The sequence below is a fragment of the Ciona robusta genome, chromosome 6 (assembly GCF_009617815.1).
Source record: "Ciona robusta chromosome 6, ASM961781v2".
Taxonomy (NCBI): domain Eukaryota; kingdom Metazoa; phylum Chordata; class Ascidiacea; order Phlebobranchia; family Cionidae; genus Ciona; species Ciona robusta.
This window is the reverse complement of record NC_143240.1, coordinates 2,557,685-2,570,417: the sequence shown is the minus strand read 5'-3', so window position 1 is coordinate 2,570,417 and position 12,733 is coordinate 2,557,685. Positions and strand designations below refer to the sequence as shown.

General features: G+C 35.9%; 2 protein-coding genes across 5 annotated transcripts in view; both read left to right on the top strand.

Moving 5' to 3' along the window:
- The window catches only part of LOC149734893 (ribosome biogenesis protein bop1-B-like), a 36,618-nt gene extending 28,419 nt beyond the window's left edge, over positions 1-8,199 (top strand). For both annotated transcript variants that reach the window (XM_089879501.1, XM_089879500.1), the window contains exons 2-18: positions 55-154; positions 367-436; positions 523-641; positions 1,133-1,255; positions 1,647-1,801; positions 2,143-2,260; positions 2,747-2,848; positions 3,205-3,324; positions 3,788-3,901; positions 4,169-4,330; positions 4,622-4,772; positions 5,552-5,690; positions 5,962-6,178; positions 6,375-6,560; positions 6,801-6,903; positions 7,281-7,473; positions 7,822-8,199. In XM_089879501.1, the coding sequence (XP_089735627.1) occupies positions 98-154; positions 367-436; positions 523-641; positions 1,133-1,255; positions 1,647-1,801; positions 2,143-2,260; positions 2,747-2,848; positions 3,205-3,324; positions 3,788-3,901; positions 4,169-4,330; positions 4,622-4,772; positions 5,552-5,690; positions 5,962-6,178; positions 6,375-6,560; positions 6,801-6,903; positions 7,281-7,473; positions 7,822-7,975 (2,283 nt within the window). In that variant the 5' untranslated portion in view covers positions 55-97 and the 3' untranslated portion in view covers positions 7,976-8,199. The remainder of the gene's footprint in view (positions 1-54; positions 155-366; positions 437-522; positions 642-1,132; positions 1,256-1,646; positions 1,802-2,142; positions 2,261-2,746; positions 2,849-3,204; positions 3,325-3,787; positions 3,902-4,168; positions 4,331-4,621; positions 4,773-5,551; positions 5,691-5,961; positions 6,179-6,374; positions 6,561-6,800; positions 6,904-7,280; positions 7,474-7,821) is intronic.
- The window catches only part of LOC149734892 (SMAD family member 4-like), a 44,705-nt gene that overhangs the window by 28,419 nt on the left and 3,553 nt on the right, over positions 1-12,733 (top strand). Inside the window, exons 2-8 of one of the 3 annotated variants that reach the window (XM_089879512.1) lie at positions 9,634-9,769; positions 10,126-10,294; positions 10,561-10,765; positions 11,131-11,283; positions 11,563-11,709; positions 11,997-12,119; positions 12,468-12,584. In XM_089879512.1, coding sequence (XP_089735638.1) covers positions 9,705-9,769; positions 10,126-10,294; positions 10,561-10,765; positions 11,131-11,283; positions 11,563-11,709; positions 11,997-12,119; positions 12,468-12,584 — 979 coding nt within the window. In that variant the 5' untranslated portion in view covers positions 9,634-9,704. Of the gene's footprint in view, positions 1-9,633; positions 9,770-10,125; positions 10,295-10,560; positions 10,766-11,130; positions 11,284-11,562; positions 11,719-11,996; positions 12,120-12,467; positions 12,585-12,733 lie in introns of all 3 variants that reach the window. The other 2 variants (XM_089879510.1, XM_089879513.1) reach the window with 2 other exon arrangements.

Genomic DNA, 12,733 nt, shown 5'->3' with positions numbered 1-12,733 from the left:
TTTTTTGTATTTTGTACGTAAAAGCTAAAACTAATCTTATGATATAAAATTTAGTATTTACCAGATTAATCTACGTTTGTTACATAAAACTACAAGTATGAAGAAAAAGAGACCACTGAGTGAATTACAGACCTCTATACTGGGAGAGAATGAGGTAAAACTTAAGTTTTTTTGTGAATAATTGAATGTTACTTATTTATCCTTATGTGACAGGCAATGACAGTGGGTATAACACGGGTGTTTTGTTTCACACACCCCATGCCCACTTATGAGATATTACAGATTTTTTTATGTACTTATATAGAGAGCATTTAATAGCTAACAAAGGTTATGTTTTGCTGCAACTTATTTGTGTTTTTACTTCAGGAAAACTTATTCACAAATAAGCCCATAGAAGAAGAAGAGTCAGAGAATGAAGAAGAGAACGAAGAAAATGGTATTTTTTATTTTTTTTGCCAGTTATATGAATTAGTCGATTCTATATTAATATTTAAATGATATATTTTTAAACCGCCCACTCAGTGGCAGAAGAGAGCGAGAGCGATTATTCTGGACTTGGTGAGGACGAGGACTCTGATTCAGATGACTCTATGTTGGGTGAAGAGGATAGTGATGTAGAAGAAGGGGAAGAAGTGAATGAGGTGTGGAGCAACTTGTGATAGATTTATGTTGCCTTGATTTGTTCATATTGTAAAACATACTTATAAACATATTATATATATGACACATACATATAAACATATTATAAAACATACACATTTTAAAACACACACAGGATAAGCTTATTTGCTTTGCAACACACTACTGTGGCACAAATATAAAGACAGCATGACTCTACCACCAAAAGCGTCATGATTTTGTTATTTTTAGAAAAATCGGGGTAATATTGTTAAAATGACATGGTTATCCATGCACTCCTTTGACTAAAGTAGGCAAAAACTTGCAGTTTCTTCATATTGTTTTGAGAAGACTGAAAAATAAGCCAAACTCATGCTTAATTTTGGATAAATGTTATGTTGCATATTCTGTAAATTTGTGTTGACTTTAACTTGAGATAGCCTATACTGTTGAAGATTGTTTCTAAACTGTATTTATACAATGCATTTTATTTAAAAAACTTGTTAAATTTTAGAAATCAACAGAGCCAACACAACACACAGAAGAAAAAAAGGAAACAAGCGAAGTTGTGGCAAAAATAAATGAAAAACTTGAGAAACAAACTGAAGATAATGATAATGACACTTCAGATGAGGAGGTTAGTTGTCTACACAAGTTAACATAATCTTTAAATGTTTTCTAAAATTAAAATAAAAAAATTCTGATATTGTTTTTTTTTGTGAATAAAATTGAGTTTGCAATGCCAGGATAGTCATGCTCACATGGGTTTTCTACACTGCATTTATCACTTAACGTTAGAGCAAATAAATTGGATTCGCTGCATAGAAATACATGTCTTAACTATTCCTGTCTCTACTTCATTTTTGAAGTGCCAATGCATCTCAGATAACAAAACATCCAGATACTTCTGCTACCAGGCATAATGTAATCTTTAAGCGGCTCGTATAGTATAAAAGCATGGTCAATTCCAACGTTTCAGCACCATTTTTTCAGGGAATGTAATTCTTTAAATATTTATTCCCAACCAGGACAGCAGAAACACAGTTGGTAACATACCCATGCAATGGTATGAAGACTTTCCTCATATTGGTTATGACTTGGATGGGAAAAAGATCGCAAAACCAATTCGAAATAACGATGAATTGGATAAATTTCTCGATAAAATGGACAACCCAGAATACTGGTAAGTTGGGTGCACATGAATGAATGAATGTAACTTGCTTATCCTCATGTGGCTGGAAACGATAGTTGTTATAACACGGTTTTTCTGTTTCATACACCTCATGTTAGCTTACGAGTTACCACATCTTTATGGGTGATAATTTTTTGGGGATTTTTTTGTATAATTTGGCCCTGCTTGTTTGTATAGACACCTAACAGCAAGGTAATAGCTATATCAAGCTTAAAACTGGTATACTAAAACATATGCTGTCACCTTCTTTTAAAAGTTGTGCTTAAACAAGTTAAATTCACGCATTCAAAACTTTATTAGCAACTCATTTTTTGTTCATTTTCTGACCACAGGAAAACGATCCATGATAAAACAACAGGGAGAGACCATGTTTTAACTGAAGAGGAATTGAGTTTGGTTAACAGAGTACAACGAGGTTCTTTCTATGATGCTAAATATGACCCTCATGAAGTAAGAATTTCGAATATCATATTTCTATTTCTATTTTTTTGATATTTCTATTTCTACATTTTCATACACTGTTATAGTTTTTGAAAACATAGCTATGAGAGTTCCAGCCAAACTAGTGCTTATTGAACTTTTGCATACAGTTAGTACTATAGATTTAACAGAATAAAGAGAATTAAGGCTCCTTCCAAATTTTTCCTGTCTGTTTCCTTAAAAAGATATTTAAACAGAAAACCAAGTTTTCCACCCTAACATTTTTAACAGTACTTTCTGTTCTTCTTTAGCACTTTTGATATATATATATATAAACAATAAATATATTCCCTATGTTTCATCTGCCATTCAGCAAGAATTTGAGTAAAATTAACATGTATATATTATACCTGCAAAACTAAAAAGAGACTGTATTACATTTTGCCTAATAGCCGAAGTAATCATACTTTCAATCATATTTAACTTTAACTTACAATCTTATACTTCTCATTACAGCCATACGTTGACTTTTTCACCAATGAAAAAATGTTACACCCAATAAATAACGCCCCTGCTCATAAAAGAAGTTTCACCCCTTCTCTGGTGGAAAAACGAAAAGTAAGTTCCATTGGTTAGTATTGGTATAATATGTTTTGCCTGGTGTGGTTAGCACGCCTGCCCTTGGCTGCCCATAGCTCAGAGTTCATGGGTTTCATGCTGGATGTTGATACTATTGTTGGCGAGTGGATCGATGGGCAAGACACTTAACAGCAATTGCTCCAGCCTAGTAGTCACTAATGAGTTGCCTAAATTATCAGCCATATATACATTAAAAAAAAGTCACAAAGTTTCAGATGTACCAACTGGTAATCAGGCACAAAGTGTATGAAACAAAACACCTGTTATAACAACCACTTTAGAATAAAACAAGTTTTATTCATATTGTTTCCCATTATAATGTAATTAATACTTAGGTTGGCAAGCTTGTCCATGCTATTAAAATGGGTTGGCTAAAAGTTGGCAAGCCTAAGCAAGATGATGAAGAACAAATCAAGTTCTATGATTTATGGGCAGATGTGAATGATGATAAAAAGGTAGTTCTATATTTTGTGGTCAAGAAATGTATACATTATGAAATTTATATTGTAATGTAGTTTTTGGCCAACTATCTACACCATCAGTGCTTGCAATTTCTGAGTTACAACGTCTTTAGTTATTTATGTGGCATTGGTATAATGTTATATCATATATGGGTGCCTGGGATCACTTTTCGTGTGACCATAAATATTGAAAAAGTGGCAAGTTGTTATAGCACCCATGTTTTAAGCCTTAACTAGCTTTTCCCCTACTGCTAGGTGTTAGCTGTTATAAGCGCCACATAAATCAATGAGGTTCCCTATGTTTGACAACTGAATGTAACTGTGTTATAGCAATGTTACCCCGGATTTAGTTTAAAATTTAAATCCGCCAAAATTTGATTATATTTAACGTAAAATTGCAATCTCAAATGCGTCCGATAAAAAAAGCACTCAGATTAACTACTTTTTAACCTACTAGAGCCATAGTGAACTTGCGAGACAGAAAATGCACATTCCTGCACCTAAACCAGCACTGCCAGGGCATGAAGCATCTTATAACCCACCCCCAGAGTATTTGCCAACTCAAGAAGAGGTAATGTGCTGTGTATAGGTTGTATGAATTGTCAGTCATACAGAAAAACAATCACCCACTAAGTTACATACATGGTAACCCGTGAGCGGACACAAGGTGTATGAAACAGAACATCGGTGTTATAATTTATAATGATCGAGGTTGCACCGCTACGTGAGATAAAGAAGTTAAATTCATTCATGTATGTACTTAAAATACACCCGTATTACAACAACTGTCATTCTCTAGACCCTAGGATAAATAGGTTACACTCATTAACTCCTTTAGATTGACCAATGGAAAGAAGACGACCCAGAAGACCGGAAGTTTGATTTCATCCCCGAGAAGCACGATTCATTGAGAAGAGTTCCTCAATATCCCAAGTTCATCCAGGAAAGATTCGCCCGATGCCTCGATCTTTATCTGTGTCCTCGTCAGAGGAAAATGAAGGTAAGATGAAAGAGACCAAGTTTTTTTTATTATTAATGGCTGAAGTCCTACAGTGCATGTCATGAGACCTAAGGTTTAAGCAAAAGTTGGCTCATTACCACAACACCTAGGGAGCTAAAACTTGTCTCTTGAGGATACTGTTATAATTGTGTTCTTTGTTTACTACCAAATGAGACAATAAAAGAGAATGAAAACATGGACCATCTATCCCTACTATACTGTGGACTATGACTGAATTACACCATTCATTTTTTGCAATTTTATACAAATTTTTATATTTTTTTCTTTCAGTTTAACGTGAACCCTGATGACCTTATCCCTGACCTCCCTAAACCCCGTGACCTTCGACCTTTCCCCACCGTACAAGCTCTGTGTTACAGGGGTCATCAAGCCATGGTCCGTACTATATCGGTGGATACTACAGGACAATGGTTGGCATCAGGTGTGTAGGGTTTAGGGACTTGACAGTTAGCATGAGGTGTATGAGTCCCCATGTGTGTTTGGTGTATAAGAAGACACCTATGTTATAACTTGTCAGTGAGCATGAGGTGTATAAATACACCATGTGTGTCCGGTGTATAAGAAGACACCCATGTTATAACTTGTCAGTGAGCATGAGGTGTTTAAATGCACCATATATGTCTGGTGTATAAGAAAACACCTATGTTATAACTGGACAGTGAAAATGAGGTGTTTAAATGCACCATATGTGTCTGGTGTATAAGAAAACACCTATGTTATAACTGGACAGTGAGAATGAGGTGTATGAATACACCATGTGTGTCCGGTGTATAAGAAGACACCTATGTTATAACTGGACAGTGAGAATGAGGTGTATGAATACACCATGTGTGTCCGGTGTATAAGAAGACACCTATGTTATAACTGGACAGTGAGAATGAGGTGTATGAATACACCATCTGTGTCTGATGTATAAGAAAACACCTATGTTATAACTGGACAGTGAGAATGAGGTGTATGAATACACCATGTGTGTCCGGTGTATAAGAAGACACCTATGTTATAACTGGTCAGTGAGCATGAGGTGTTTAAATACACCATGTGTGTCCGGTGTATAAAAAGACACCTATGTTATAACTGGTCAGTGAGCATGAGGTGTTTAAATACACCATATGTGTCTGATGTATAAGAAGACACCTATGTTATAACTGGAAAGTAAAACTTGAAATAACTTGATAAATATTTTACACAAATTCCCAGGTTCTGACGATGGTGTAGTTAGAATATGGGAAGTACAAACAGCTCGTTGTGTGCGTGAACTTAAAATAGATGAAAAGGAAGCAATCAAATGTATATCATGGTGTCCTAATACCAGTGTGTGTCTTCTAGCTATCACAGTGTAAGTATATTTTACTTTTTAATGTGTATTTACTATTTACCTTTTTAGTGTGGTAAACACCATTCTCCTCTTTTTAGTATTGGATTCTTTTATGTTTTTTTTCTTTTTAATGTTTGTCACATTTTTACTGATGTTTTACTACAAAATTTGGTAATCTGTGCTATGTGGGTGAAGTCCTTGTAAAGGACCTGAGATTTAGGCTAAATTGGCCCATAACTTCAACACCCAGGCCTTTTTTTGTTACACAAATTTTTTATAATCATTTTTTTAGTGACACGAAAATTATAATTTTGAACCCCTACATTGGAGATCGACTGGTTGCCCAGGCAACCGACAGCCTCCTCCAATCATATGAGCCAAATGAGGAGGAAGAGGAGCAGAGTCGGAGCAAGAGTGAGAAGAGCAATTCCCTCATTCCTCCCTGGAGATCTGTAGAAACAGGATTAGAATATCAAGATGGGTACAGGCTTGTTATAACACATCCAAAAGTAAGTCATTTTCAAAGTTTTATATATTTATTCGTATTTATATGGGTAGTAATAGACCAACTTTGGCCTAAATCCCAAATCACATGGCTTGTCACGCTGTAGGACCTCACTCACATAGAATAGAATCAACTAACATTAATTATTTTCCCCCATTCCCCTCAAAATCAAAAATAAAATTAACCCATTTTATCTCCAGGCAGTATCCAAGGTTACATGGCATGCCAAGGGCGATTACTTTGCAGCCACCGTGCCCAACAATTCCAACGCGCAAGTATTCTTGCACCAACTCACTAAAAGAAGGTCTCAGAATCCCTTCAGTAAATGCAAGGGAGCAGTACAGAGCGTGCTGTTTCATCCGAACAGACCTTTCTTCTTTGTGGCAGTAAGCAAATTATGTTTAATGGTAACACTTAGTGTAGTTTTGCACATTTTTGGTTATGTTTGAGTTACATTGGTGTTTTTTTATACATCAAACGCACATGGTGCATTCATACACCTCATGCTCGCTGTAGAAGTATAAGTAACATGATTTTTATATCTCTTAAGCGTATACTGCAGTACTTATTTACATTTGTAGCATTACATTACCGCACAAAATATCCAAAACCCAAATCTTTTACAGACGCAGCAATACGTACGTGTCTACAACTTAGTAAAACAGCAGCTTTCGAAAAAACTCTTGTCAAACGCAAAATGGATTTCATCAATTGCCATTCATCCAGGAGGTAAACGCTTTATACAAACCTAATTTTGTTCATTTTACAATAAGTTAATATGTTGTCTATCTGTTGTAGTGGTTTAGTCCGTAATGTATGGTTGTATTTGTACTTACAGCTTGTTTCAACAACAGGATCTTTTCTATTTTAAAAAACTGTTCTTTGGCATATAACTAGAATTGTGTTCAATAATCACCCACAAAGTTACATACACCGTATCTCGTAAACAGTCACGAGTTATATGAAACAGAACACCCGTCGTTACCCTGCCATGCAAAAAATTACGTTCATTCATTCACATTTGTTTTGCTGTACCAAAGTTGCATACGTGGTAACTCGTTAACAAGCATGAGGTGTTTAAAATCTAACTCTATATAAACACACAGGTGATAACTTGATCGTTGGGAGTTACGACTGCCGTCTTTCATGGTTTGACATGGACCTATCTTCCAAGCCATACCGCACAATGCGTTATCATAAACGCGCTATACGTGCGTGTTGCTTCCATCGAAAATATCCACTTTTTGCTTCAGCTGGTGATGATGGGTCAATTGTAGTTAGCCATGGGATGGTATACAGGTATTTTTAATGTTTTTCCCCATTTTTTTTTTTTTGAATGAATGAATGAATGAATGTAACTTATTTATCCTCGCATTAAAAGGCAAAGTAAGTTACATGCATTGATACATTTTTAAACCTTTGAATGTTTTTATTTTACTGTAATCTAGTAGGTTGGGGTAAGATGATTCGTATTTTTATTCTCTTTTATAGTCGAGGAGCATAAGGATCGGGAAATATGGCATGTTGTGTGCTGATGGTTTCCATCTTACCCCGCAGTACTAGATATATCTTGCTCAGAAACTCTTAATCAATAAAACTTTTACTAACATATTACTAAATCGTAAACTATTTGTTTCTATCCTACAGTGATTTAATGCAAAATCCGCTAATCGTGCCGGTTAAAGTACTGAAAGGTCACAAAGTAGATCGTAACCTTGGAGTCCTGGATTGTTGTTTCCATCCTCACCAACCATGGATCTTCTCATCCGCAGCAGATAATACGATTCGTCTTTTCTCTTGAGTTTAAAGCTCAACTCTTGGGTTGTGCTGTATACCTGTTAAAACGCTAGTTTTTCTTGGGTGTCTTAACGCCAAAATCCGCCTTGAGTGCAAGTTTTTCTTGTGCTTTGCTAAAAAAAGCAAGAAGACGTAATTCTGAAGCGTTTTTCCACTTTCTAGTGTGACTCGCTTAGTTTTACTGTCTCCTTGTTTAAAAATATTAAAAGAATTATTCTGCGGTCGGTATTAGTCGCTATCTTTATCGGTTCGGCTCAAAATAGGTTAGAACTATAAATCCACGCGCACAGTCCGTTAGCTTTTTAGTGTTCCTATACTAATCGGAAAGCTTACTAAATATTCTAGTACAGAAAAACTTGTTAAAGGGTATGGCAGTGTAACTTTAAATGTATTGACTGGGTTTTGCTGTGTTTAGTTACTCGGCCTGTTTTTCTTGATGTCGGTTCGTACATTCCAGCGCTTTTATTCTGGCGTTAATTGTTAGGACGTGCTTTTAAGAAGTTGGTTATACACTACTTGGTAAGTTGGTTAGTTTATATTCGAGTATAAGAACATCTGAGGGAAGCTTATCAGTGTTTGCTATATTTGCTACGTGAAAATATGCAGTTGATTTGAAATTTAGCTCCGGGTAAGTTCTGTTATTAATTTTATGCGTCCTGCTGTTTAAACTGAAGCTATCAGCTGACGAAAAGAATAATTAGATAACTGGGTCTTTAATAATATAGTTATATGTGTAACCGGTTCACTGCTTCTATTTAGTTCGTGGTTGTAAAGCTTAAACGCCACGAATAATCGTTGAGCCTACTATATGTTCTACTAGGTTGCCCTTCGATTTCCAATTGTATGATTCGCGGGAATTGACGGTCACGATACCCACCGGGAAGCAATGAAATGGTCGGTGTTGGGTCGTGTATGCCTATTTGGGGCTTACGCAATAGGGACGTTTTTCTATGGCTCTGATTTAGCCCACCGACCGCTATTTTTTATGCCGAACTGTCGCGAAAATGGAATTTATTTATTACAGTTTAATACGTGGTTATACACCCTCACGAAAATTGGCATGCCATTTGGCAGACAAAACCAAAGAGATTAAAACAAAATTTCTGGTTTTAAAAAAAAATTTTTATCGCTTTGGACAAAACTATATATCTACGTAAAAACAAAATAAATACTTAACTTTGTTATGGCAGTTAACCAACAAGAACGTTTTCAACTTTTAAATCCGTGAGTACCTTCGTTCACAATCGCAAAATAGAGGCCTCGTATTAAGACATTTCTTGGATGTCCGCGACCGCTCGTTCAAGACAGTCGTGATTACGTATCTTGTATTGTATATACAAACACTGAGCTGTATGCGTGTGTTGCATGCATAGGTGTAAATCGTGTGATTACTTCGATTTCCGATTTTATAAACCTACGTCGTCTGTAGTGAAACTGCCAAAGAAAGAGACTGGCGGTCCCGAACCGAATGTGCGTTTGTAAGTCCTTTCGGCAGTGAATCAAAAGTTAATTTACGCAAGGCAGTGAGCACGAAGTAAGTACGTACAAAACAGCACACCTGTAAAAACAAACAAATAATAGATAATTTAGGGTATTTTTTTCTGCCCAGCTAAGAAAATTATACAATAAAGCCAATTTTAATTTATATGTAACATTACGCAGGCGTTAGTGTGTGATTTGGACTGTGTGTGGTTTTAGAATAAACCGCCTGGATATCCAGACCAGCAAATACAATGCAGAACCCTACGACGTCAAATGATGCGTGTTTAAGCATTGTACATAGTCTTATGTGCCACCGGTATGTAAAAATTTGACGTGTTTGCAGTATTTGTCATCTATATTTTATGCAAAAGTGCCAAGTCCCAAACCATAATTAGTTCACGAGTTCAGAATCATATTTTATTCGTTTTTTTTTAACTTAGGTTATTATTTGACATTTCTTAAAGGTTGTTTTAGTTTTTGCCCTTGTGTTACAACTTAAAAATCAACAAATATAAACGGAAATCTGTACAAAATGATAATCCCTACAAAAAAAAAAAATTCTATATATATATATACATGTATTGATTCTTAAAAACATTTTAGTTTTATGCAAATTTAATGCCCATCAGGCTAAATTCTACCACGTTTTAATGAAACAAATTATACCTTTAGGCAAGGCGGGGAGAGTGAATCTTTTGCGAAGCGAGCAATCGAAAGTTTGGTGAAAAAATTAAAAGAGAAAAAAGACGAATTAGAAAGTTTAATAACCGCCATTACAACTAGTGGTGCCCACCCTTCTAAATGTGTTACTATACAAAGAACCCTGGATGGAAGGCTGCAGGTAAATTTAAACTGTTAAGCTAGAACATGTTAACCGGTGGCATGGCAAAGTGGTTAGCCTATATTTCCCTTAAGTGGTTAGCCTATATATATTAGCCTATATTTATAAAGTCTCCCAAAAAAAAACAATTATCCACACACAGTTACACTTGTGTCGACTTGTAAGCGGGCACATGGTTTATAAAACAGAAAACTAGTGTTACAACGACTATTTTTTCCCTGCCACGGGAGAAAAAGTTACATTTATTCATTCATTGTATCTAACAGGTAGCCGGTCGCAAAGGTTTCCCCCATGTTATATATGCCCGTTTATGGCGATGGCCAGATCTTCACAAAAACGAGCTTAAACACCTAAAAGTCTGCAAATTCGCGTTTGATTTGAAATGCGACTCGGTGTGTATTAACCCCTACCACTATGATAGAGTGGTCTCGCCAGGAATTGATTTATCTGGACTCACTTTACAGCATACACGTAAGTGTTTTGATATTGTTTATACTTTTGCTACGGTTGAACATTCATGTAGTGCAAACAAAACATAGGTGTCATGTTTTTTTTTATTTTTTTTACGAAATCTGGGGTGACATTGTTAAAGTACAGATACACTCATAGTCGTCAAACATAGTGAACCTCATTGATTAATGTGGCGAATACTGTATAGTGTATACTTTGGCCCTGCTTGTTTCTATAGACACTAACAGCAGGGTAAAAGCTGTTTTAATCCTAAAACTGGTGTGCAAAATTGCTAAAAACAATATTTAGCTGTCAATTGAAGTTTATTACTTTATCTTTGACCAAAAAAAGAGTTTAACTTATTAATGTGTCATATGTTCATACAGCTGCTGCAGCTCCCTTGGTATCCAACGATTACCAAGATTTAAAGATAACTGACGTGCAAGGGAACTGGATGAACCAGGGCAAGGCTGAAGCTATGCCATTGGGACCTGTACAACATCAAGCCTCAGAAGAATACACTAGTACCTCTAAAGCAGGTGGGATTTTTGTAGCCGCGTCAGTGCATTTTAGATAGGCCTTAAAATTGAGATTTTCCCAAAATTCATCCCAAAAAGATCTGTCCAATTGCCCCTAAAAATTTGTTTTTTACGTATATATATTATAAATTTCCCACTGTTTAGTCTGTATATAACCATTCATGGTCCCATAGCACGGAATTTCACAGTAGATATGTCTACCCTGCTACCCCAGTGTAGCAACAAAATGCAGGATTTTTCGCCAAAAATTTAATAAAAAATCCATGTCTTGTCTGTTAGGTACCTCGAATGGCATTAGCAATGGCCCTGTCTCTGGTACGATGCAATATACTCCTGGAGCTTCCAGTTTTTCTACACCTAGCTCAAGCGCGCCAGTGAACCCTAATCAAGCTATTGGCAGTGCCTCGCAACAGCTTATACAATACAGTCAGAGAAGTAAATTTATTTTACTGCTTGGTTGTTGGTAGAATATTAGCTGTTAGCTAGTTAAAGTCCCAATGCTCACTGAAAAGATGCATAAATGCTAAAAATATAGGAAAATGTTCAATAACTTGGGGTAATAAGGCAATTCTGCCCTAAATCTTAGGTCCCTGGTCATGCCATGCAGCAGGACCTCACCCAGGTGGAATAAAAGTCTTTAAAATTAACAAAAAATACAACAAAAACAATGAATGTTAAATTTGTGTTGACCAATCTTTTTTCTTGCACTTCAGATCAACACATGAGTTGGCAAGCTGGCAGCACTGCGAAATACACACCAGAAATGAGCACGCCCATGACTGCACCTTATTATTCACCAAATGATGTTCCTTACCTACCAGTATCCACACATCCAGGTATTTTAACTTACCCTCTGTTACTTTAGCTACCAGGCATAATATATATATATATATATATTATCTGGTATAAAAATGTATTTTATATCTGATTTCCTGAAGTTTTCCTGACTAAGTCTGCTAGATAGCTGACGAAACAATTGAAATACACTTCGTTTTTATACCAGGTATTCCGCTAAAAGTCTGTTACGCCTTCATAGCACCAGATTCTTACTGCAATTTTTTACAAATCGTCCAACTCTATGAGCAACAAGTCAAGCTCAGATTCGCCAAATTTACAGTTACATTATTCATATTTTGTATGTTAATAAAAATACAGTTACAGTAATATATTGTTATAATTTCCAGGCCCCGAGTTCTGGTGTTCAATCACTGCATATGAGATGGACGTACAAGTTGGTGAGACATTTAAAGTTCCATCTTCGTGTCCAGCTGTTACTGTGGATGGTTATGTTGACCCTTCTGGTGAGTTGGACATACTGTATTATTACTATTATACATAACACAGGTGTTCTGTTTCATACACTTCTTGCCTGCTTATAATTTACCATGTATGGTACTTATTCATCCCCATGTGGCAGAAAAGGACAGTCCTTTTAACACAGGTGTTCATA